This window comes from Camarhynchus parvulus, chromosome 4 (assembly GCF_901933205.1).
Source record: "Camarhynchus parvulus chromosome 4, STF_HiC, whole genome shotgun sequence".
Classification (NCBI taxonomy): Eukaryota; Metazoa; Chordata; class Aves; order Passeriformes; family Thraupidae; genus Camarhynchus; species Camarhynchus parvulus.
Window position 1 is genome coordinate 15,643,785 of NC_044574.1, and position 27,433 is coordinate 15,671,217.

Consider the following 27,433-nt stretch of genomic DNA (forward strand, 5'->3'; position numbering starts at 1 on the left):
TTGTTGTATTTCTCCTAAAAATAGGAGCAGGAGCTTTATTCCCAGCTTCTTTCCTTTGTGAAGGCTTCATATTTTTATTACAAGACACAAGTTGTGAAGCCGAAGATTTGTTTGGCACAGCCTGCTGGCAACTGGAAACTCAGATTAACATTCTCTTATTGCAACTAACAACTGTTTCCATGGGAACAAAGACAAAACTATAATAATTCACAGTAGCCACAGCATCATACTGACCATGCCTTGTCCATACCAAGTTCATATCTGATGGTTTCCAGCACAACAGATGACATGCACCATCTCACAACCATGAAGTGACAACTTTATCAATAAATCAATGCTACAGTTTATGAGACTTTTTATGTAAGAAAAATTGATTATTTGTTTTGTTAGATGTCCTCCTTCTTAGCTAAGTGATAGAAGGAACTTGTAATTTTCCTATTATCATCTCTTTATTTTAAGTGGTGTTATCAACAAGAAGGAAAATGATGCCTCTATCCTACCCAGTCCTCAACAAAAGGAATACAGCACAATCATTACCATGGAGGAACAAAGCCATGCTGAGATTAAAGTCACCTACTGAGCATCAGGTAGCAAACCAGTGACCAGTCTTTTCCACTCCAGTGAATCATTAACTTAAAGTGGAGGCTGCTTCCCTGAATAAGAGCTAACTCATTCCCATTTACAGCACTACATCATCTGGTAATGAGTACAAAAATATTTGACTGGTGGAACTGAAAGCAGAATCTATTTAGACTCACTGAAGCACTGCAATCAGATATCCTAATTTACTTCTTCTGAGCTAGTTTCTTGCCATATCCAAAGAGCACAGTGCTGGTCTTAAAGATTCAGCAATTTAAAAAATCTTAAAGGCATTACAGTTCCTTGCCCTGGTTCTGTTACTGTATTTTACATGAGAACTATATTTAATCTGATTAATAACTTACTTATTAATTCCAAACTTAGATTAAAGTTGTATTTCCACAAACTTGATGGCATGAACAAATTTAGAAGGGAATAAATAATTACTTATCTAGATGTAACCAGAAGAAAACCATCTCACAAAATATTTCTTGACTGATTTTTTCCTTTAAGTGATTCCTTTCAACTGTTGAGTCTTAGCAGCATGCAATTAAGAATAACACTTCCCAAAGACTCTTATGTACTTAATATCATTTTTTATCATAGCATAATAATAAAGCATAAAGGTATACAGTATATGTATAAATATATAGTGTATATTTATACAGTGTATATGTATAAATATATAGTATATATTTTTACTATATAAAGCATAAAAGTATGAAGTATAAAGGCACACTTTGGACTGAAGGACTATGAATGTTATCCATCAGAACACTATCAGAAGATGACTTACAAAGGCAGGAGTATCTACATGCAATTAGACAATCCTATCACTTCTCCTCTCAGGTAAGAGTACTAATATATTGGAAAACTGAACACTGAGTACTTCCAAGTATTAGGAAAAAATATAAAACTACTAAAATCAAAGGTCTAAGTGATTGCTGCCAAGGCTTACACACAAATGATACTTCTCTGTGTTGTGGTTATATACAATAGATTGGGGTATCAACCTGGAGCTAACTGTTCTGAAGCACCAGTCCCATCAGAACCATGAAGTCTGAAATAGAAACATCAAAAGGCTTGATTTCTGTGCCCATTTGTCATCATGTTTATTTTCATCTCTGAATCAGAATTAGCTCTATTTCAATTTTACAAAACCAAAACAAAACAACCATTTTGAATATGTAACTGCACCATTAATACAGTGAATGTGAAAACAGAACAGCATATGGCAAAAGAGATTACAGGGATTAGCCAATTAAATGGTATGACTCAAACCGACATGATCCGCCAAATCTGTGTTTTGCAGTGCAGTGTGTGGGGCCATGGGAACATGACTTCACTTAATGCAAATTACAAAGGCAAAGTTCTGAAAATACCTGATTTGACAAAAAGTATCTTCAAGGAAGCAGGGAGAAGTATGAGATGTTCAAAGCTTACAAGCTAAGAACAAATTCTTCACTTCTTTAGTGCTGGAGTTCACAATACCAACTTGATGTAGAATTTATTACGAGCAGTCCCACCAGAAAATAACCTTGACCATAAAGTCTATACTCACTAATTATTCACATGCTTAGGACATAAGATATTAATTTTGATATACAAGACTACAGACCAAATTCTTGGTAACATAAAAACACAGTAAATGTCTCAGTGAAATGAAGTTTCCACGAGCGTAAGAGAACAAAATATTCAAGCAGAGCTTCAGGCTGAGTGGAAGGTAAACGGGAGTCCTCACCATCAGGTTTCACAGAGACACAAATAGCTCACCTGATCATTTGACAGAAGGAAAGAGGCAAAAGAAGCAGAGGTATCTGGAAACAGTGCCTCCTAAAAGTGAGATTACTGTCACCTTCATGCAACTGCCCTCATTACACCTTGTGCAAGATCTGCTCAAAAGACACATCCTGTAGGAAAACAGGCCATTTTTCTGGCCTGTTTTCAGAAAGGCCATTTTTTCTCGCCCATTGCAGAATAATTATTCTGCTGGTTAACCCCTAGCTTGCCTAAATAGAATTCATTCATTCAAGCTCAGCTGAGTTCATTCTTCTACAGTTATGTCAAAGATGCATGAAGAAATGTCAAAAATCCAAGCAAACAGCAGTTCACAGATATCATATAGATATGTGACCCATTAGACTAATGAATTTAAGGCTTCATATTACTAAAAGTTTAAATTTATAAATTGAAAGCTGTTTTACAAAATAATAGAAACACCTTTTATACACAGTTGCAGCTAAGCCACCAAAAGGAATCAAACAAAGCCATTCTTGGGTTTAATTAAATGTTCACCTTGATACAATTTTAAATGCCAGTATTATACAGAAGCATTAGCACTTGTAAGAGCTAAGTGAAACAAAATGCATGTTGAAAAGTTAAGCTGGTAAAACTACCAAATCCACAATTTCCAGAAGCACCTTTTAATCAATGCAACCTCAATAAGGTTGCACACACTTCTACAACATCTTAAGTTTTCCTTAAGAAGACACAGATTAGTAAGAAACAAAACGGGAAAAAAAGTCTCATTAAAACAAGGGCAGTTTCAAGTTTTAACCCGACAGCTTTCAAAGGAACAAGAAACTACACACACCTATGTAATGGACCTGCTCTTACATAAAACTTGACTATGGATGCACATATATGGAAACAAATGAAATTTATTTCAAATTTCCTGGGCTAAATCTTGTAATATTATAACCATCTGACTGTTTATCACAGTGTGAAAAACTCAGCTGTCTCTTATGGATTTAATGGTAAATACAAAGCAGCTTATCCTCTACTTCTATCTCATGCTGCTTCAGTTAAGAAAACAAGCCTCAAACCCATCAGTGACAGCTCTGAGATATGTAAGCAAAGTTCTGTGAAAGGTCACCAACATTTCATTTTCATTAACAACCTCCTCCCCCCCATTATGCTTAGCAGAAAAATATTCTCTTATACACAACTGTACAGATTTCCAAGCTGTAGCACGTGCTACTTACAAAGCCCTTCGTATATTTTACTTCCTGATTATGGCCTTGGTATCAATGATAGGGTGTTTCAATATAACAAATCACTATAACAACATCAATAACAAATCTGTATTTTAAACAAAAGTAGTTTATCCGCTTACCTTGAGGAAAAGTATTTGGTTGCACTAAGTACAGGAATGCATGTACTATTTTAAACAAAATTCCTATTGCCCCAGGTTCATGGTATGCACCTGTATCATAGGTCTTGGCTGGTACAAATCCAAAATCCAAAGTTCCAGGAGGTGGTTTGTATATAGGCTGTACCTCTGAAATTGTACTTCCACAAAACAGCAGCAGCAGCAAACAGAGTTCCACAGCCATAGCGAGCAGTATTCATAAAACTGGAGGTAGAGGTATTTGTCCAACCAAGTCTAGAAATCTTCAATACATTCACTTGAGGAGTAGCTTTCTAGCCAGGACAATGCTGGTGCACTCTCACACCTTCAATTCTTCAATGTATTTTTACTTCAGAGTGGAACAGCAGTCTCTCGTGAAAATGACTCAGCGCACCATCTCTGGCAGAAAGAAGAAACAGCTCATTAACATGTGTGCAAGCAAATAGGAAAGTGCAAGACAACCTGCAATCTTCTGTGGAAACTGAACATATCGACAGCTGCAAAAGTGAGCCTGACAGGGCAGGGAAGAAAAACATTTTGAGGCTTGTGAATAATATGCTATACTACATACATTGTACTTGAAAGAGGTGGAAAAAGAATTATGCACAGTTCCAGGTCAGTGAGTTTTCAAAAACAAAGAGAACGTTGATACAGCTCCAAGGGAAACAAAACTAAAGGAGCATTGCATGAATTGCGCTTCTGACTAAGTACAATATGTCATGTCACAACAATTACACAATGCATTTAATCACCACCTGATGGTTCTGTAGTTGATGACACTTATTACAAGTAATACCCTGTATTTCTTTAACATACACCTTTTAGCAAAACCTTCAATCCTAGATACTCAACTGTTTTCCAAGATTGAAGAAAAAAATTATACATCACTGAAAAGTTACCAAAACAACAAAAAAAAAACAACCAAAAAACAAAACCAATGAGACATCACCCTCTTGGCAGATGACAATGGGTGTCAGCAATTACTTTCTATTAATTCAAGCTATCTGAAAGCTCTCCTTAGGAACTGGAGAAGTCAACAATTTTTATTTACAGCTTGCTAAAGCTGAGTGTCATTAAGATGACTTTGGATGGTTAAAAATGTTTAAGAATATTTTGAATCTACAAAATCGCAGCAGCTTAATCTACCACTACTTAAGTAATGTAAACAGAAACACCCCTGGCTTTCCAACAAATTAAGTGACCATGTCTTGATCTACAAGAAGCCAGGTAAGACTCCTTCACTTCAGTGTGCAACAGCAGTCTCTGGGGAAACAGACCAAAACCAACCAAATAGAAGGTGACAGAGAAGCTGCTGCCATTCTCTGGTTCTGGAAGCTGCACATACCTGATGGGTGTGCCATCACCCATCACCTGATGGGTGAGCACCGTGCTGACCTTCCCACCCATCAGCCCAGCTTCCCTTTGGGACGCCTTTGCTGATCCCCAGAGCGCCATGGCAGGGCCATGATAGGACACCACTTCCACCCAGAGAGCACCAGCTGCCTTCCCCAGCACAGCTGGGCCTCTGCGGCCCCTTCCAGCAGCACTGCCCAAGAGAAAAGCTTTCCATCTCCACCTTGGTGTTCAGACCATTCACCAGCAAGAATGACAGCAAAATAACACAAACACCTCACAGCTTCAGTCAGCCCAATGCTACATCAACACCTTGACTTCCAAGGTACTTCCAGGTCAAAGAGATGCTGAAGACACTTAAAACCTGTAGTAAGGTGAGACTTAAATCTCTCCCTGCTTTACAGTCTCTGGTTAAACACCATCTACCTTTCTGAAAACCAGTACTTTGCAAGAAGTCAAAAACACACTGCAAGCTTGTTTAGTAGTCAGTGCTGCACTCAAAGGAGAGGTCAAGAAAAACATGGAACAAAGAAATACAATATCACATCAAAGACCTAGAGACAGTTTTGTTTCTACACTGCTCAAATGAGTTAAGAGGGAACACTCAAACCTATCTTTCTTCCTCATGGCTTATGGAAACCAAGAAGAACGAACAGTAATAATGCTATGATTAGCACAATTATCCAACCCTTATTCAAAAATGTGATGTTAGCAACCCCTCTGAAGTATGCTCAACACAGGCACACAAGTAATTTAGAACACATAATATCATGGAAAAGAATGTTCTGTTAATGATTAATGAAAGAAAAAAAAAAGTTCAAATCCAAAATATTCATTTTCCTCTTTTAACTTTTTAGTGAGACTAGTTTTCTTCAGCCTAGAAGATACTTTTTAGTGAAGCTTTATCATATGCACATCTTGCTCTAAGGCTGAACACAAAATTGGTCAAAAAGTGAAAACTGCTTAGGCTTCAGTTTATTATCAAATCTCAAGAAACCTACAGTACAAAATATCACAAGACCACAACTAGACAAAAAAAATCATTTTGTCTTTGTGGCAGAACAGCGAAAATTGTGCAAGTTTGATACACTACTGTTCTGGTGCCAAAATTACCTTTGTTTTTGCATATATTCCTCATACCTATTCATAGCTCTGTGGACTATTATTGTATAGCTATGTTGTTTCCTAGCTAACTCCAGTACTTGTCCTATTACACAAATTCCTGAAGGCCTGTTCTAATCTTGCTTCTTCTAGGAATCAAGGCCGAGCCACCCTCTCAAGACAATTTCTCATGTTTTACACATAAACAAGGTAGAGCTAGTGGCAAGGAGGGGGGGCTTCAGAGGGGGTCAAACCAAGAGGGGAATTACTTCATTAACTGTTCTTCTGTTTGGGGATTCTTGCCAATTATGCTAATTTGCTAAACTTGTAAAAGTGTAAAAGCCCTATAGCACATAAAAGTCCTATATCACATGTACATTTTCAACACATATTCAGCATGCATGTCAGTGTGTTGTACACCTGGAGGGACCTTCATTAAATGGAAACCACTTTTTATCACCTTAACCTTGTTTGGCTCTTGATTTTAGGGACTCAAGGGCAACAGTTCATTTTTTTTCCTTAAAAGGAGATTTCAACAATTTTTCTAAGTCAGGTTTAGTTTTCTGAAGATTTCTGAAGTACTGAAGTTGCAGCACTTCAGTGAGTCAGGAGAAAAAGCTCACACATGGTAACTGAGCCTTGATTCCAAAACTTAAGGAAACAGATGTAAAAGCACCCATTTCAGTGAAATGTTAGGTGTGCTTGAGAAAGATGAAATTGAGAAGATGATTTCTTCTCTAACTGGTGTCTTAAGGCAAAGCTCTCTGTAGTGCCCTGTTATATTAGAGAGAGGGCAGAAGAAGACGAAGTACACACACAACTTTTTTTTGTAAGATTTTAGATTAAAGACAATTTAAAGTCTATCTAATTACACAAACTGGCAAATAAAACAGTTAAAATGTTCTCCCAATACAGGAAAACAATCACTACACCTTCTACAAGTAAGTAGTCATGCATTAACCAAGTGGGCATTTTTAAGACAAGGACCCCATTGAAATTGCAAAGACGCTTCCTGTACTGCGAAACTAACAATGTTTAGTGGAAAAAACTAAGTTTCCAATTCTACACAGTCTTCAGTCAAGCTTTTATAAAATTCAAGTGAATTTCCTGCAAATCAACAAATCTGCAAAATTATGACCATGTTCTCTTCCTCTCCCTTTGCTGGCAAATATATCACAGTAAACATGGCATATACAATCTATACTGGGCAATTCCTCCTGACTGACACCAGTTCTTCTCTACATAAAACACTCATATTTTCAAGGTTATATTAATAATAATAATCAGGAACTTGCAGAAACACTATTAAACCTGTAGAAACACTTTTAAACCTTAAGATGCCTCTGAGTGTCTAATATGTATTCAACCTACCTAAAAATAACTGAGATGTAAAAAGCTCCCAGCAGTTCTCCTTTTCTTGATATCTGAAAGAAACTTAGCTGGGAGCTTATTAGTAGTTAAATATGCTAGACAAACAGCATAAAAGAGGAAAAATCTATCCCTGAAATCTGTAGTTCTGAGAACTTCAGAAATGACATACACAGGAGTGACACAAATAAAGAGAACTGAATAGCAGTTTATGCTAATCTTCACTGCAGCATGTGGGCATCTCATTTCCTCAGACACAGTGTGGCATCACTGCAGTCAATGAGTTACAAGAACTGCCAGTACAACTCTCTCCAAGTTCAAGTAAACAGTGAATGAAGACAAGCTGTGTGAAACTTGGAAATGCTTACAGTATTTATCAAATAAGCCACCAATTTCATTACTACACACCCTGTGAAGTACTTAACAAGTTAAAATAAATTACAGATTTTCATTATTGTGTGTGGTTTGCAAATGTCCATTTGAAAAGACTCAAACTTTTGCATTTTATTCTGTGGCTGACACTAATATTCTATATGTACAAGTCACTAAGCATAACTCCTGGGCTTTTAAACACTACCTGTGGAGAACACCATCACTCAAATATGCAGCAGCATTATAATCTCAGATATATCCTATCCTGTTACTAAAAGTATTTTCCAAAACCAATCTCTGCTTTAAGTTTAACAAGGGAAGAGGAGACAGAGCTAGATGCTTTAGTTCAGCAACTTCTATGATACACCAGCTGTGAATACCAGAGCTCAGAGGCAGCATGATGTGCAGCTCTTTGTTCCAGTGGGACTGGCCTCCTTCTGTTTAACACCACAATCCATGCAAATACAGCACTGCGATGCAACCATGATTAACCCCGTGAACTGAAATTCAATCAGCCAGGGGCTAGACTGCTGAAGCTTAATGGGGGTGCCTGCTGGCAGTGAACCAGGATGGGCTGGGATGGTGGTAGGTGCAGTTGGCCATAGGAAGCACACACAAAGGTTCTGAGTACATTTGTTACATTTTTTCAATCACACATTTGATTGTCCACCATTCCAGCAACCACCAGAAGTGAAATTAAAACAGCCACAAAACAGAGTTACAGGCAGACTGAAACTCCTAAGTATGGGGAAAAAAAACCCCACCACCGCCTTCCCATTCGAGAGACCCAACATAGCAAGCCAAGTTAGATATTGGCAGGTTAAAAAGGTATAGTTTTCTGTTACAAAATCTGCCTAAGCCTACCAACAATTACAACCTGTTGCCATAGGAGGATTGAGAGGCAGATAAACATAATAAACACCAGGGACTGCAGAATAGAGCTTGGCAGCACTGAGAGAAACTAAACAAATAGCATCTTCCACACAAGGCAGGCTTGGTACCCATCTGACTTGCCTGCTATATGTTCAAATCGAGTAAGTGAAAAATTGTATTGGGTCAGGAAAAACTGAATATTCAGAATCCAGTTTGCTTTGAACATCTTCTTACTAATTTCAAAATCAATAAACTAAAAAAGCAACATCAAAAAATTCTTCTGTTTTACAAGTCACAGCCATTTAGAAGCAGAAGCACACCTGTAAAAATTCCAGGTGAGATACCTTCTCCCAAGTACAAGCAGGTCTGATTTTCAACTGACTGCCTAAATATTTAAAGTACATTTTCACTAACCAAATAATTTATTTAACTTGTGGTTAAAGTGGTGCATTTACCCCAGTATTCATAGATCACTCTTTGTTAAATTACTTTCCAGTATCACATAGAAAATCGTAAAACACAGTTAGTCCAGCCCATAAACAGGCAATTTTTGGGAAGTGTGAACTGATAAGCGCTGTGTACGTGTCCCAAAAGCAAGGTACCGCAACACGACGCACGTTTCCCACCAGCAGCTGAGACCAAACCTTTCCTTCACGCTCTTTCCAATTACTTACACAGCAGAGACCTCTTCCTCTAACAGGCTGCCTCGTCCTTATCTGCAAACTGCAGAGGAGCGCGGGTACCGCAGCTCTGCCTCTGCTGGAATACCGACCGATGTGGTAGTTTCTTTACCGGCTCCTCTGCATCTGTGTGCAGAAGACACAGCCCGTGTTTACAACCACACTGCCCCTTCTCCACAGCTCTCGGATGAGGTCCCCGGCTCACTGCAGAGCTCACCTCGCTGAGGAGACGCTCGGCCAGCCGGGGTGGGCAGGTGCGATCTGCCCAGGTGCACGGCGGGCAGCAGCGGCAGCAGCGCCTCAGGGAACTGCTCCGAGGCGGGCGGCACCGCCGCAGCGCTGCCGTGCCGAGCGCGGAGCCCGCAGGAGCGCACGGGCCCTCTCACCGCTCGCATCCACCGCAGAGCCCAGGCTGGGGGTCGCCTCCCTGCCCCCCCAGCCCCCCGCCCCTGATGAGCCGATTTCGAAGGGAGCACAGCCCCGTCCGCCTCCCCGAGGTGGCTCAGACGACCCCCATCGCCCGCCTCGCCCCGGGCAGGTGCCCTCAGCGGCCGCCCTTTTCCTCCTCCTCCTTCCCGTGGAGCGGCTTCCCCTGACCCCGGAAACCTCTGGGGCTCTGCCCGCCCAGCTCCCGCCGCTCCTCTCCGTTCATCTGCCGGTGGCTCACAGCTGTCCCCGACCTCTCCCCAGCCGCCGCCGCCACACACGAGCCCCGGGAGCGAATGCGCGCCCCGTGCCCGCCACCCCGCTCTGCTCGGCGAGCGGACCCGCCCAGGCTCCCCGCGGACCGGCCGCATCCCCGCGCCGTGCCGCAGCCCCCTCCTCGCAGCCAAACCCCGTCTCTCCCGCCATCCACTCCCCAGCCCCCCGCAGCACTGACCTGCCCGCCGGCCGCTCCTCTGTCCCCGCCTCACCCCGCGCTCTCAGGGCGCCTCCATCCCGCCGCTCCCACAGGTCGCTCTCCCAGCCTCTGCTGAGCCCCCTGGGAGCCCTTCCCGCCAGCAGCCCCACTCCCTCGGGCACCCGCCTCCATCGACGGCCACCCGCCCCCCCACTCGGCTTCACGGAGCTCCCCCGCCCGCCGCTGCTCTCCCGCGAGGGAAGGAGCCGCGCTCTGCCGGCCACGACCTCCCGCCCGCAGCGGGAGAAAGCGAAGGAGCCTCATCCCCGCCTGCTGCCCCCCACGGCCCCGCCGGAGCTGCCCAGGACCCCTCCTCACGTACGCCCCCGCCCGCAGCACTCACCGGTCGAAAGGGGACAGTGAGCCGCAGACAGCAGGGCACGGCCAGCACAGCACAGCGCAGCCCGCTCCGCCTCAGAGCGCCGCGGCAGCCGTGGCGGCGGTGCCGCCCGCGCATGGATTACGGAGGGCGGGCTCTGCCCCGGGCCGGGGCTACAGGACCACCCCGACAGGCCGGGATGGATGGGGGGAGGAAGAGGAGGAGCGTGAGGGGTTTAACCCCGGCGGGATGTGCTGGTGAGCGGGGCTGGAGATCTGGGTAGGCTGCATGCCGCTGTCGCGGAGCCGAGCGGGTCAGGCTGAGCCCGCAGCCTGCGGTCGGGGACCTGTTGCATCCCGGGCAGGCTCCCGCCCTGTTCCCGGCCCGCAAGGTGCTCCGCCACGCCCGGACCCGCGGCCGGCTCCGCCGGGGCGCATCCCGCCTCACCACCCCGGGCATGGCCGTGCCATCTCCCTTTGGCCAGTGCCTCTGGGGTTCGTTCGGGATCAGGCGGGTTTGCTTTTCGCATCAAGATGACTTATTCCGTTAGCTTTTGAAAAAAAAAAAAAAAACTTGAGAAAAAATCCTCTCGAGAGATGTCCTTATTTCCTGATGGGTTTAGCATTTCCTTTAGGGCTGTTATCTATGTTCCTAAGTGTTCTCTGTTCCCAAAGGCCAGTGATTTACTGGTAAAATGGGAAGTGTTTTTCTTACAGGTTGCAATACAGTAACGTGCACTTTGAAAGGCTGTTATGCTTTCCTTCTGCCTTGTGCAGATTTGTTTGTGCTTTTGATTTTTATTTGCAACTTTGGTGTATTAATGTCGTTCCCCTATTGCAACAGTAAAATATGAGCGTGATTCTTGCCTCTGTTACTACACCCTCTGTTATTCAGCATCACAAATGCATTGCAAGACAAAGCAAGAATTTTTGCTGGACATCCAAGGTTATGCTGGTTCCTTGGAAATCAGTAAAAAAAAAAACTGATGGAGAAGGCAGTTAGTCTCCTTTTTGCAGGCAGAAACAAATCAAGGCTACAGCTATGGCACCACTCTGCATTGCTAATTGAAGCCTGGCCAAACATCGAACAGTTTTCCCACAGGCAGTATTCGGTGTTGCTGAAATCTACCTGTATTTCAGCTCAGGGCATTTGCCAGCAATGCACATCAAAGAACGAGTTGCTACACTGGCTGCACACAGAACAGTTATCCTGAACAGAGCTAAACTTAGCTTGTTCAGCAGGAGGATATGTAAAGGCACAGCCCAAAATGGAGTGGTACAGAGCTCAGAGAAAGGCTCTTTTCCAAGTTCTTCTTGTAGCTGTCATAGGCACCCTAAGCCAGGTGTCAAAGAGGAACAAGAATAGTCTTGGGGAAAACAGAACACCTTGACCGATGGACAAATGTGTTAAATTAGTGAGTCTGACAAAGAGAATTACAGTGCCTGTCTTAAGCTTTGCATGAACCTTGCTCTAAATAGAAGAAAATATTCCTTCCAGATAATGGGCTGTGAGTGCCCAACACTGTTAATGAGACAATATGGTGAGTTTGATTCCCTTGCTTCCATTCAGAGTTAAACCAGAAAGGCCAAGTCCTACTGACCTCAGTGACTCACTGACTGATTTTAAAACGCAGAGTGAAGGCATATGGCTATAGTGATAGATATCTGCAAGGATGGAATAGTCTGTAGGAGCTCAAAGAGAATGTGGGAATGCAGAGGAGAAGAGCGTGGAATGAAGCTGTAAAAAATCTTCATTTGCTGGAGCCAAAGATATTTAGATTTTCTCTTGGGTTACTAATTTATACAAGTGATGTGATACAAGTGATAAAAGTGATTTCTACCATTTATGGTAGGTTACCACAGTACTTCTGGATAAGAAATGTCTGTAGTGTGCATAAACAAGGACATGAAACTAGAGTAACAGGAAAAAGATACTGGCTTTCAGACAAAAATTGAACCTGAATCAAGACCAATGCTACTATTGGAGGCATTTCTTCAACAGACTAAGCCAACATCTATTTTATGATTAGTATTATCCATGTATGACAGATCTCCTGTTTATTTTCATGGATGTTGCTATCAATATAAGAAAGCTTTCCTGTCATTTCTGAGTTTCTCTGTACTGTTGGGGTCTAACCTGAAATAAAGGACCTGCCTAAAGTGCCTGGAAGTGATTGAGTTAAGGTAATTTATATCATAAATGTGTTGTCTGAGTAGCACCCAGTTAGGATATCAGAGCTTGTCACTGTGAGATGGTAAATGGAAGCATGACCTCTTCAGCTGCCTCCCGTTACACTGCTGGCAACCCCAAGCATGTGTCTGACCTGAAACTGCTCTGAGCAGCTGGTGACCTTTCCTTGATGTTTCTTCTCTGCTAACTGCACGTCAGGTAGAGGCAGACAGCTGTAAAGAGGGAAATACTGCACCAGTTTGCAGCCCTTTCCCCGCTGAGTCCCTGCCATCCAAATGCCAGCTGTGCCTGGGCTGGCTTAGCCCACGCTCCTGTGGGCACAGCGAGGGATGTGCTGGTCTGTGCGCTGCCTGCATGTGGAACACAGTCACATTCAGGAGGCACCATGTGTGAAAACATGATGGAGTCTTAGCAAGCTCAGAGACATCGAGAAAACTTGTCCTTGAGGGAATGCATCATCTTCTATCTGTGGTCCTTTGTGCCTTTTTAGGGTGATTGGGCTAAATTTAATCAAGATGCTGTCTAGCTCTGTTCTTTGTGGCCAAAACTTTTAAATTATGTCAGCATTCAGAGCTGTGGTCAGGTTCCCGAGGCAGCTGAACCCTAATTGCTCACATAAATAGGAAGCAGTCTTTCAAACCACAGCACAGTAGGTGATAAGGCCTCTGAAAACCTGCTGGATAAGCATCCAAAACAGTAGCAGCTGGAAAAAAAAATCCTGACCCATACTCTGTGGTGAGCATTTGAAAATCTGGCTGCATATCAATCATCTCTGTTATCTCAGAGGAAAATCCTCAGATAACAGGAAGATACATGAGATTTAAAGCTTAACTATAATGGTTGTATCATGTAATTGATTTTTAAGTAGAGCTTGTGATTAAAGGTCTATTAGATAAATAGCCTTTTTCATTAGTTGGAGTCCAGCTAGGTATAGTATTCCCTGAAGAGACTTAAATCATAACTCCAAAATTTCCACTTCCCAAAAAAGAAAAAGGACAAAGTACAAGGAATAAGGACCTCTTATATTGTGTTTAGTCTTCCTCTGGATGTTTGTTTAGGGAGAGAAGGGTGCATGGAAGTGTGGGAGAGGAGCAGCATGCCTCCTCTGCACCAGGGCTGTGGAGAAAAGGGATTTACATACATCCTTTGCCAAGAACTTGTCAGAGTGACAGCATCCAGCATTCTGCCAGCATCTCAAAACTGAACCAGCTCTACCCTTTAGCCCAATGTCTGCCCACTTTGCTCTGCTTTCTGTGGGCTACAGCCCCTGAGTCCTTCCCTGTCCTCTATGCACTCTGCCTAGCTCTGCCCTTCCTCTTGCCGCTCAATACCACGCTTCCCTTCTGGCCTGGCTCAGCCCTTTGGGTTCTGCCAGCCCTCCCAATTAGCAAATGCTGCCCAGCAGCACTCACCAGCTACCTGCATGGTCCATGGCCTCCTTCTGCTCAGCTCCCCACATTCACCCTTTCTCCCCTTTCTGACATCCACAGCTGCAGACTTCCTCAACCTTAATTCTTCTGTGGGATGCAAGGCTTAAAGGATTACAGGCTGGATGAGTTCACAACCTGAACTCCAAGCTGTGAGCTCGTCAAGGCTGGAGCCAGCCTCACCCAGGCTCTGCAGGCTCTGTGAGAGAAGAAAAATGGACTTAGAGCAAGCAGGAGGAACATCTTGCTGTATTAGACACAAAGCATGCAAAATTTGAAAGAATTATTGGAATCCATAAAAATGGTGGGAAACACTACAATTGCTGTGTGCTATACTCTGCCATGTATTTACTTAATTTCTTACTCCCAAGGAAAAATAAAAAAATAAAATAGACAATGTTACTCACATTAGTTCTCAAGCTTAGAAAACAGTGTGATGTTTCATTGTAGACCTTTGATTCATGCTAGTTTAGGGTATGATTTCAGTAAGGATTGTGTTCATTTGAATGGAAGATATATATCACTCTAGGATGCCTTCAGAGACTTGATATTTTGTCATCTACACATCTTGCCATTACTCTCTGTTGTGCCTCTTTCTTGTGACTGTGATAAATCTGCATGTCAACTCGTCAGGGAACTTAAAAATTATATTTGTTGTTTTTCATCTGAGGAAACAAACCAGTAGTAGTTGCTATAACAGATTTCACAGCTAAACAAAGATACAAAATGACAGGGATTACATGATGCATGTACTTGGAGCTTGTATCTTCTCTTATGAGTTCCCCCCCCCCCTACAGGCTCACTCTATTTTTCCATCATTTCTATGTTTTATTTCTGCTTGCAAGCTTTGCTTCTTGGCATCCTGATCAACTACAAAGTCAGGAATGCTTGAAACAAAAATGGGAAAGTCACATGTCCTTTTGACACTAGAACAAAAGAAAACCAAAATGTCTTTGGCTCCAGCAAGTGAAGATTTTCTGCAGTTTCATTCCATGCTCTTCTCCTCTGCATTTTCACATTCTTTTCAAGTTCCTGACTTGGTTCTGATGCTGTTTGGTAACAGGTTGGGGTGAAATGGCCGACCACCACTCCAGGTTTTGGTTCCAGCACCTCACACTTGTCAGGTAACAAAAAGGTCCTGGTTCAGCATCTCCAAGGTTCTTTCTGTGGGAGCTGGATGTAATGAGTTGTCTGATAGAGGACATGGCCATATCAGCGAGGGCATTTCAGTTTGTTAGAGAGTAACACGGCTTTGGAGGAACGCTTTCAGATGAAGTCCTGAAAACCTCCTGCACGTGTGTAATTTCACCTCATAGAGAAAGAGATTTTAAATGAGGATGCTCCTGTTTACCAAATTTGAACATACAAATTTGGTGCTTTCCCCTTCACAAGTCGGGGTACTGCCATGGGACATAGGACTGTCTTCAGTGCTGGTATTTCCTTGCTTGTTAAGCATTGCTACCAGTACAGCTCTTTCTTGTGGTATACTGAAATCTTGTGGGGGATATACAGGTTTCAGCTGGGCTGGGTGCCACAGGCACAGTCACAAAGCTCAGTCCTGCCTAACAAATTAATCTGTGCAGATGGTGCAAGTGGCCAGCAGCTGTATGTGGGACAGCATGAGCCTAGCCAGTGGCCTCACCTCAGGCTACTGTCATGGACACCTGGAGATTAGAACTGATAGATTCTTCTTCTCTCTTTGGCTTACTTATTTTGGGATTTTTTTTTTTTTTAATGAATGCATTTATAAATTTCTTCTGGAAGCCAGGATATGAGATGGACTGCTTGGGCAGAAGCCAGAGAGGCTGCAATACACACTTTACACAAACTATGAATCCAATAAAAGTATCTGTATATCAGTAAGAACAGAACGGTACGAAAATATTTAATCAGCTAAACCGAGTACATACGTGAATGCTATCAAAGAAGCAAAGTCATTGATCTGGATAGTCACTTTTCAGGAAAAAGATTGGTTTTCATCTCTGTTTGTGACTCTCTGACAAGCAGCACCCTCAGCACAGGGTGACTATCCCGTGCTTTCAACAAAATGTAATCCTACCTCAGGAGCTTAGCTGCTGCAGTGACCTTCTTTTGTCTGCTTGCTCTGTAGTAAATGCTGTCTGACGTGAGTAAAGAAGATTGGAAGAAGGTTATTTTTAATATCAGTATTAAATAATCTGTAGCACAACAAAACACAAGAAAGGAAGGCATCTATTTATTGTTTTCAGGGAGAATGACACCACCACCTACAACATGTTGTAGGGAGCTCATAAACAACACACTTCATAGGATTAACCTGACAGGGCCCCTTTGCTCCAGTTTCTATTATTAACTTTACACCTACTGCAAGTCTCCTCAAATGAACTATATGAGGTGTAACGATTCATCCAATACAGACTATACCTCAGCTGTAAATTTATTACCAGGATAGTAAAGGCCTGGGTTTTAAAAGCCCTTCACAGAGTTGTGCTGAGCACCTGATCCCAAAGGTTCTTCCAGTGTAAGTAGAGAGGAATTTTTATCATTGTCCAGGTTTTATGGTCTAGGTGATGAACTTTTCCCTCCCTCTCCTCATATTCAGCTCCACACTTAAAAATTCCCCCAACATTTCTGTCCCCATCTCAAGCTCCCAGTTCCCACTGAACTTCTGGGATAGCAGCCTACTACCCCCAAGCTGTTATCACACAAAAGAGAGCACAGCCTCTCCCCTTTGCCACCTCACAGCTCCATCTCCCTCCTTGATCTTCTCAAGTTTGATACAAACCATTCATTATGGCTGAGAAAAAGACTACTGCCCTGATGATAACATGACCCAAGCAAAATGACATTTTTTTATATATTAATGAATTAATGAATTAATATATATATAAATTAATGAATTTTTTTTCCTAGGAAGGTACTTTCAGAATTTTGTGAAGATTGGCTCTTTCTTTCCCTAATGTTCTCATTAATTTATTATTTCCTGTATTTTACCTTCCTGCTGCTAAGCTATAGACCAGGAAATTGTTAAGAAATAAGCCAAGAAATAAGATATAGACCAAGAAATTGTCAAGTATTTCTACTGTTGAAGCATGTAAGATATGAAAAAGAAAAGCTGGCTTTTAGCCCTGTTTCTTTGTCCTTTTGCATGTCAGAACATCAAATTATTTTCCTTTTGTAAGTATTTCATGGCAATATTAAGCCTTTGAGAACAGAGAACATGTATGTTGGAGGACACCTGAGGTTTTTTGCTTTAAAGTTAATCTGTAATCTTAAAATGTGGCCTGAGTCGAGGTAGCACACAGCTGAATTTGTGCAGGCAGCAGAGCAAGAATCAGCCTCACAGAGTTCTGCCTCTTGGTTGTGCCCTGCTGCAGGCTGCAGCTTCCCTCCCTCCTGAGCTCACAGTGGGGCTGATGGGTGCAGCAGGGGTGATCCTCTCTGTTGTCTTGTTTGATCTGTGCTCACGTGTCTGGTCTCTGGCTCCATAATTCCACATGAGTCTCCTGACTGGTGCAGTTCAAGGAATAGTGAAGTCTGGGGGTGCAGGTCGTTCGCCTGAGTTCACCCTGCAGCCTGCACCCTTTGGCCTGGGAGTAGAGGCCCCCATATAGACAGAAAACAGACATTGCACACTTAATCCTTAACCTGAGCAAAACAAAGACTGACTTTCGAGTTTGCTCATCACCTGCTTTCATAAAAGGGACTGCAGAAAGTCTGGCACTTGTTGGTCTGTGCTGCATCTTGTGAACAAAGGAATGGTCAGGTGCTGTCTCATAAGCTCCTTGATTTATGTTTTTTTTTCCTTTAAGCCAGAGAAGACTGTTCTGATTACCTTGCATGTGATTCATATATACAACATACACAAATCCATGAAGATTTATATTAGTTCCAATACTAAGCTAGCAGGTGTGACAGACTCCTGGGAAGAGGTACCTGGGTGTCAGATGAGAGTAGACTTTGGTGTACTGTGAGATGTCTGAACAGACATCTTCTCTCATCATTAAAGACAAAAATTTTAGCCTTCACCTCAGTAGTCTAGTTTAATTTTCCTCTTTCTTTTTCACTCTTTGAACAGCCTCACAATAGTGATGACCAGTGTGTGGGTCCACAGCACCAAGCAATACCAAAGAATTAGGTGTGCTACCACTCAGTGGTGATAGTCAGTCTCCAAGTCTGACCTCTACATCTTGGCCCAACACTGTTTGGTGCCATTTGACCTTTATGAGATTATTTTAGTCTTGTCCTTTGACAAACTGAAGATATTATGATAGTGTAGTACCATTCTTGAATTTTGCCAGGTAGAATTTCTATGTTTTTCTCTTTTTTTTTCTTAATAATGTATTAGGGGAAAAAAAAAGTTAAATAATGAAATAAGTTTTTAAAAAGAGGGTCTGTTCTTGGAACAGGCAGTGGTCCAAAGTGGACATGACAGATAAAAGATTGGGATTTTGGTGCCAAGTCCAACTAGAAAGCAGCAGTATTACCTTCAGCATATGAAGCCTGCAAGTCCTCCACAGCTGCTGAGGTTGAAAAGGCCTTTTGCCAAATCTGGAAGCCATTATTTATTATTCTAATGCTTTATCTATAAATCTGAGCCTCACTGATACTGGGGCAGTCTTTCTGCTCTTTAATTCCCCATACATTGAATTACAGATACTTGGGTCTAATAGCTTAGAGCTTAGACTGCAAACTCCTGTTCCCATTTCTCTCTCTACATGGACACTTCATTAAATTCCTCTGCATTTCATTCTGCCCATTTGATGAGGCAACCACAGAAAGGCCTTACAAGGGAATTAGAGGCATAGTCCAAATAGTAGTAACTTTCACCATGTTTTGGTTAAGCTTTCTCTGTTTCTGTTGCACCTTGCTCATCCTAGCATTTGCCTCTGTACAGGCTTGAATGTTTGCTTTTTCAGATTTGTAGCTGTTACCCTCTGCTATTTGTAGTATGAAAATAAATAAATTCCCAATTTGTGCTGTAGTTGTAGAAGCAATCATCCTATAAAAAGTAATCCACAATTCACTGCAGTAAAATGTATTAGTTTATATATTGTGTATGAGCTGAGAGTTGGTACACTAAAGGCATGTAATTAAAAAGTGCACATGAGATGTATTTTGAGCTTTCCTTAGCAGCTGTTTCATATTATGAAACATGCACAGTGCAGTGGGTTTGTAATTGGATTTAAGTAGTTTGCAGAATATCTCAATACACAGAGCAAAACCCAGCAAAATGTTATAAAAAAGTGTGCATAGTAATTCTGCCCAAGAGTTGGCAAAGAGCAGAGAGATCACATCAAAAATATTTCCTGCCTATGTGAATCTATGAAAATTCCCAGAAATACTAGGAAACATTCCCTTGGAATGGGAATGAATACAGTTTACACTGAACTCAACAAGAAGAGATAAATGCATGTTCAGCTGTTGGCCAAATTTGAATTCTGGTATATATCAAATGTTATTAGTTTGTACTTAATGACACAGAATACCACATACACTTAAAAAATTCTTCCATTTGAATTTCCAGCCTAAGTTAGTTTATATTATAGCCATTTTGATATTTATTTTCTGTAAGTACCTTGAATTTTTATTTTTTTCTGAGAAGTTCAATTTCTTTTTTAACATTGAGGTTCTTCTGTGATGAAGGAGGGGAGATAGTATTTCAGAACTGGAAGCCTAAATCACAGAATCCTAGAATACCAGATTGGAAGGAACCTCAAGGATCATCTGGTCTAAAGTTCTTGGCAGAGACACTTAAAAATTTAAAGTATATTATTTCCTCTCTTTCTTTAAGAGGGAAAAAAAAATCTAAGTTATTTTTGCTGCTGAAGCAGGATTTGCAATACTACCAGGGACTGCTGTTCTATTTGTGAGCTAAGATTATTCTCAGTGAAATGGCTCAGCTCCCTGAGGTTCTCAAAATTCCTCTTATGCCTTTGCCAGATTCACAATAGTCTCACATTTGTTATTTCACTAAAAAGAAAAAAAAAAGAGAGAAGGGAAAATTATGTGTTTGGCTGAAATAAAAAGGAGAAATGTGCATGGCTGAAAAGCTTCAAAAGCAGCTCCATAGAGCACCTGTGTGCTGAAGAGCACTGAGGATCATTTACTGCTTAACCAGGAGCTGTCCATCCCAGGGCATGGAACAGACATGGGGATGGACAATGAGAATTTGAAATCCCTCACTAGGAATGTCTCTCCCACTCATTCTCACCTTGAGGAAACAATTCACTTTACTGACTGGCAAAATGGTTAAAATAAAATTTGCTTTTTCCCCAGCTTTTTGCCAACATGTATTTCAGCAGTGCTTCTGGAGCCCTGTTTGAAGAGCAGTGTATGATACAGTACAGTGTCTTGGGAAATCAGACAGATAAATGCCATGTTTAGAAATGAATTTTCTGGTAAATGAGATCATAATTGGTTAAATTGTGGGTAGTTAAGGAATTCTTGCTCTTCTTGTAAGATAAACAGACTTTTATTGCAAACAATTCTTGTCTTTCTAAATCAGTTCCAGGAAACCCTATAATGTCAGTCACTATTAGCATTTGGAATAGCATTAAGAGCTTTATACAAGCTCATATTAATCTGTCTAGGTTAACCTTTGTATCCAGGCTGCCTCAGTTGCTGTATTTCGAATCTGCAAAATGTCAGTTCTTTTTGGTGGGCAGGAAGAGGTTTAGCACAGATTTAGCAATGCTTTGATCATAGTATGAAGTCATTTTGAACTTATTTGTGACCAAAATAATTTATCTGGAGCACTTTTATTCAGCTTATTAACTGAGTTGTTTAATCAGTTGGAGCAAACTTGTAGCCTCTCTCTTTTGCTCCAGAAGCTGTTATGAAGACCAGATGACTATTAAGACACATAGTAGTGTCAAGAATATTACATTTCATTGGGTCAGTGGATCTCACAACAGGAGAAATATGTAGAGAAACAGAGTGGGAAGGGTCCCCACTTCCCCCTCCCAGCTGCAAATTCTTCCCAGAACATCCTGAGGCACTTGTCCAACTTGCCCTCTAGCACCTCCATTGAAGGTAGTGCCTCACACCATGTCCCTCAGGGACTCTGGTCCAACACTTAATTATGCCCATAATAAGAAAATTTTCCTAATATTTAACCTAAATATTCTTTGCTGAAAATTAGGTTAATTTCTGCTCATCCTTCTCTCGGTGGACATGGGGAATAATTGATTGTCCTTTTTGTAACAGTGTTTGGAATACTGAAACATGCAGTGGAACCATGTTAGCATTTCCTTTCTCTGGTCTTCTGGTTTCTGGATCAAAGCCCAGTTATTCAAAGCTATCCTAAGAGTCATGTTGTCATTTCTGTTTTGTGACCTCTAATTTGCATGAGTCCTTTAAAACATATAGCTCCACTGTGTAAACATGCTACTCAAGCTGAGAGCTCCTTTCCTGAGGAAAGCAACCTAACAACATCCCACATCATAAAGAGCCTTTTCTTCATGCACTGATGAATCTGCCTTCTTGGTAGGCACATACTCAGTGTGTGTATTCCTGCAATATCCAGAATCTCTTATGCAATACTGCTGGTAAGGCATGTATTTTCAGGGTTGGGGTTTTTTTGGGTGTGTGTTTGATTTTTTTCCTTCTTTTCACTGTGCCTTTTTTGATTTCATATATTTGGTTTAGAACTTTCCCAGTTTCTAAGGACTATTTTGAATAATTCTGTCTCCAAAATGCTTGCTGTTGTCTCTCAAATTGGCATCAGTTGCATATTTTATAAGGACACCCTCCACTCCTTTATCTGCATCATTAAGGAAAGTTTTGGAAGGTACAGAATTGGGCTCCCAAAAACTCTACTTGAAACAATTTCAAATATTGTCCCTGACCATTGATACTAAACGTCCTGTTGTGTACAATGAAAAGAATGATGCACCATCAGTGTTCTTGGCTGCACATGTAGCAGGGTTAAACATGGATTTATGGGAATAGCACAAAACTAGGACTCAGAGAGGTTTGATTTTGTTGGTTCCCCAGCTGTTAATACATATGGCAGAAAGTTATTGTAACCTCTTTTTCTCTCATTTCCTTGTCTGAAAAGGGAAGAAAAGATGCTTGTGCAGTGCATGGCTCCTCAGGGGGAGATGCTGTTGCAGTGCAGGATGTCCTGGCTGTGCTCTGGCCCTGTCATCACTCAGGCAGCTGAAACAAACCGTGCTGAGCCCAGGGAACCTGTAGGACATCCAGTGCTGGTGTCAGAGCCCAGGTCTGTGCCATGCCCTGGTCTGCCCAGCACCCTTTGCTTCCATTTCTCCTTCTAGCACCCAGCAGCTAGAAGTTTGTGCTTGGCTGGCACTGGTGCAGTGTGAAACGTGGCTGGAAGGAAATTCTAATTGCAATTCCTTGCATGCACCTGGCACAAACTTCAGCACTGCTGAAATGTACCAGTCACCAGTGAAATAGGGGCTGGGATCAGATTGTCTTCACGGTTGTTGCTATGATTTTGTAATTCATATTAAAATAGTTCTCTTCTTTCCCTTCTGCTTTTAAGCTTCCTGATAGTGATGCAAACCAGGTCTTTAATGCTTATTTGCAGAAAAAGGTTGTGATAATACAACAGCTTGAAGCCAAAATGAGATTTGGAATCATGGCGGTAAACAAAACTTGTTCCGAATGAAAATGTGCTGGAATGCCTGCTTGGTGCCCCACAGAGCAGCAGGAACTGTGCAAGGGGCTGAGCACAGAGCAGTGGGGAACTGTGCAAGGGGCTGAGCACAGCTCCAGCCCTGCAGCCCCACAGAGCAGCAGGAACTGTGCAAGGGGCTGAGCACGGCTCCAGCTCTGCAGCCCCACTCAGGGACTGCACTGCTGTGCCAGGGACCCAGGCTCAGCCCCAAGGGGCTTCCAGGCTCTGCTCCCACCCCTCTGGCCCAGCCTGTCAGACTCAGGGACCCAGGCTCAGCCCCAAGGGGGTTCTGGGCTCTGCTCCCACCCCTCTGGCCCAGCCTGTCAGACTCAGGGACCCAGGCTCAGCCCCAAGGGGGTTCTGGGCTCTGCTCCCACCCCTCTGGCCCAGCCTGTCAGATCCTGCCCACCTTCTCCCTGCTCTGTGGCACTGGGCTGACTGTGATGCTGAGCCTTTGAGGGGCAAAGAAGGAATGTAGATGATCCTGGAGGAATGATAAAAAAATGTTGATGTTTATGACTGGCTGCCTGCTTGCTCTTTAAACATGCAGGGAGACATTTGATAAATATTTAAGCAGCACCAATTTATCTAGTGCTGTACATGTTTAACAAGATGAATGCTAAAGAGGATAAATAGATTAAGATTTCCAAAATGATTATGCCAAACATGTCTTTTTACTTTGGGTCTCTGTGTAGCAAGGATGTTTGCACCAGTGTAACTATCTCTTAATATATTAATAAACCATGTGCTTTGAAACCCCAACAAGCATATCCTGCTCCAAGGTAGCAATGCTGAACTAAGCAGTATTTTGTGCCACTGCAATACATCCGTGGTATATCAACAAAACATCTTCAGGTCAGACCAGGCTGAGGATTCTGTGCCTCTGCTCTGGCTAACCTTGAACATCTTTAATCTCACCTTGACATGCTTTGCTTTGAAATGAAGATGGTTTTAATGTTTAATATTTCCCGTGCACACATGCACACTTGTCTCAGCAAACTCACATGTAAATACATGTGTATATACATGAAATGTGTGACCTCTGTGGGTTTTTCTCTCAGTCACGTGTGGTGAGGAGTAAGTTTGAGTGTGGAAGATTAGCTTGAGTACTTTGTATGACACATAAAGCCTCTGTGAGTCTCTCTTGATTAGTTCTCCTATCCTGACCCTAATACAGAGGTAAAAATATTTAATGACCTGTACTAAATTAAGTAACACAAGACTGTGACTCAAGTATGCATGACTAAATCTAGTTTAGTGATTCTTATGCTGGAAGTGTGTCATCAAGCTACCCCCAGAAGAGAATGGCTTAGGTAAATACACCATGGGATCAGCTTGCAAAGGAAGAGTCACATCTGAATACTTGTTTATATTAATCAAAACCATTCAAGATCCCTCTGGCAGTGCTGGGCTTTCGCTTCAGATAGTTAAGAAAGCCATGAGAAATGAAATTACAGCACCAACATTGAGAAATGTTCCCTTTTGTTGTGTTTGGATTGAGAAAAAGGCTGTCTTCAGCACGGCAACTGTGCAGATATCATGGCCACTGACATCAGGGCAGAGGATCCCAAATATATTTTGGCCTCTTTTCCATGCTTTTATTTGCTTCCCCCACCACAGCAGAGAAGCTCAGCTGAGATCAGAGTGTCGTGTTAGAGCACAGCCTCATCCTCCACAGGGGTTCAGTGTTACAGGGGTCAGGACAGGACAAGACTGGAGCAAGTTTTCTTGACAGAACAGAAGGAGCTGAACTTCTGTTTTCTCGCAGTGAACACCTGCTGATACAGCCCCACTGACGAATGGGGCAGAGCAGCCCTGCCCCACACAGCCAAACCCCCCAAGCCCCTCTCCACCAGCAGCAATTCCTCTTCTTGTAGGCAGAGGATGCAGGGGCTGCCTCCTGTGGGGTGTTTGCTGACCCTGTCAGGCTTCTGCCTTCAGCAGCTGCTTCTTCTGCCCATTAAACTACTTAAAGGAAGGGGAGAGTTTCCACATGGTCTGGTGAGTTCTCTTTTGAGCAAAACTGGAGCTATAAAATCCTTAAAAACACTTTAGAATATACATCACCATGTATGAGAAATATAGCCTATATGTCCATATATAAACAAGGATTTCATATTAAATGCATTTATCCTCATTCTGTCACTCATGGAAAGTTATTTTCACCATTAGAATTATCCATGACAACTTGTTTATCCATTCTGAAGGCACTGGACAGGAGTTAGTTTTCCATATTCAGAGACAAACATACATCACCTTCAAGCACAAATATCACAAATATTTAAAATGTTTCTTGAAAGATTTAATTCCTTTAATTCGATTTTTTTAGACAGCAGGTCAGACAGGGGCAAAGCTCTGGGTTCTGTACTGTGGAAAGACCTTCCTTTGGTCTTATTAACAAACAGTAAAGAGAGAGGTTGTTGGAAGGGAGGGAGGGAAGGAAGCAAGGAAGGGACACTTCACAGTGGGCCAATAAAAAGCCCAATGGGAAGCTACCAAAGCCACAGCATTATTTTATTTTGGAGTGACTTGCCAGGACAGCAGGAGTCCTGGTGCCTCAGAGGTCAGGGGCTGAAATAAAGACCAAAACACTGCTGCCAACTGGAGAAAGACCCAGGCCTTCAACGTAGTCCCCTCCAGTTAATTTGTGGAAACCAAAGAGAAGGTAAAGGGGTTTTCTTGTCCTCTGTAACTGGAAAAATATGTAGAGGATTTATTTCCTCCAGATTTTAAAAGATCTGGTTACTTTTACTTACCAAAACAAGAGGTCTGAAGGACTCCCCAGCACGTGGCCCCTCTTGGAGACAACACAATTTTTCATGCTCCTGCTGGGCAGAGTTACCTGGGGGTCCCTGCACTGCCAGCACCAAGGCAATTACCAGAGCAGAGAGGCAGTAGATTAAATGTCAGGATATAGAAAACATTAGTTTCTTCCTGGCTTCTGTATTTACAATTGTTTTGCTCCAAATACAACCACTGTGGTCTATTGGAAAGAGCCACTTAGGGGTGTGGAAGCAGAGGAAAAGCTGAGGGTAACTGTGTGCTGCTTTTGAGTGAAGTTTCAATAGCTTATAAACACTGGCAGTGCTCAGCCTCTTGCTGTGAATATCTTTTTCCCTAGTCCTGGGGTGAATTGCAGTATGAGATACAGCCTTTAGAAAAACATTAATTAGTATTTCAATCCACAGCATCTAGCTTGAGCCAGCTGTTCTTTTAGATTCATCTACAGCAGCACATGCCCATTTCTGAGATTTTATAAATTAATTAGACTGTGCATGTACTTGTTTTCAGTTGCATGTAGAGAGGACACACATTTTAGGTGAATTTTCCCTCCAGCAATTGAAAAGTTCAGTATTTGAACATCCTGCAATGGAAGCTCTCATCCATGGAATTGCAAGAAGACCCTTGTGATGAGTGAGGGCAGGAGAGGTGAAGGAATCATCAAAATACATTCCCAAATTGTCATTCTGCCTTTGTAAAGGCTGCTGGGAGCTGTACATGTTCCTGCAGAGACTGATTTTGAGCATTATTGTCAGGCTCTTCCTGGCACATTCTCCTCTGTTTCATCAGTAACAGGTCAGAGTTACTAAGGGATTGTGCATTATTTACACATCAGTGCTGTGCAATTTCCATCATTCACCTACAGAAACGATCCAAATTCAGCAGCACACTTACCTATTCATTATGCATAACTTCCCAAGTCTCAGATACACACTTCAGGCCATGCTTTCCTACATCATTTTTTCCTATTTACTAATTTACAGCTCCTTTGCCCTACAAATATATGTAATTCATTCTGAATATTTTATGCAAAATGTAATACTAATGGGATTTGAGTCTTGCTGATAAGGACTCAGGTTCTCTAACTGATATTCAGACACAACTTAGTCTCTAGCTTTCAAAATAGATGTGATCCACAGTGCAAAGCTGCTTAAAGACACAAGAATAACAATGCTTAAAAGAGAGAAAGAAAAAAAAAAAAAAGAAAGAGTAAGTGTCACTCATGCAATTCCTCAGGATTTCTTCCTGAGCGGAAGAACTACTTCTTCCCCAATAAAATGACAATGCTGAAACCTCTCCCATTACCTGTTTGGAGAAAGATTTAGAAAAGGAAAAGTCCATCCTCAAGCTGACAACTGGTTCATGCTGCAACAGCCTTGTTTTTCAGTGTTCATTTGGTTTTTCAGTGTTCATTTTGTTTTTCAGTGTTCATTGTACTCACTATCAGCTTAAAGGCAGATGACACACCCCCTCCTCTGTGTTGGAGTAACAGGAACTCTGAAGTCATTTTAAAAAAACAAAACAAAACAAAACAAACCCTACCAAACAGTTATTTCAATTTCCAGTTGCAAAGAAACAGAGATATTTTTGTTCAGCCTGGAGCCTTTTCCCAGTATTTTCTGGGTGCACCCAGTTATACTTATGCCATGACTGAAAAAAAAAACAACCAAAAAACTAGCTATTTGGTGTTTCATGTTCTATGGCCACAACTTTCTTACTACCTCAATTTGGCT

At 42.1% G+C, this 27,433-nt stretch overlaps 1 protein-coding gene across 11 annotated transcripts in view; it reads right to left on the reverse strand.

Moving 5' to 3' along the window:
• PROM1 (prominin 1) overlaps positions 1-10,832 on the reverse strand; it is a 62,383-nt gene extending 51,551 nt beyond the window's left edge. For 8 of the 11 annotated variants that reach the window (XR_004060687.1, XM_030947725.1, XM_030947721.1 and 5 more), the window contains exons 1-2: positions 10,701-10,832; positions 3,695-4,108 (exon numbers count right to left, since the gene is read on the reverse strand). Coding sequence is in view for 10 of the 11 variants with exons in the window: in XM_030947725.1 (XP_030803585.1) it covers positions 3,695-3,914 (220 nt within the window). In the remaining variant the exon portion in view is untranslated. Of the gene's footprint in view, positions 1-3,694; positions 4,109-9,450; positions 9,583-9,673; positions 9,697-10,053; positions 10,081-10,700 lie in introns of those variants that run through there. The other 3 variants (XM_030947716.1, XM_030947717.1, XM_030947718.1) reach the window with 3 other exon arrangements.
• Between the last annotated feature and the right edge of the window lie 16,601 nt (positions 10,833-27,433).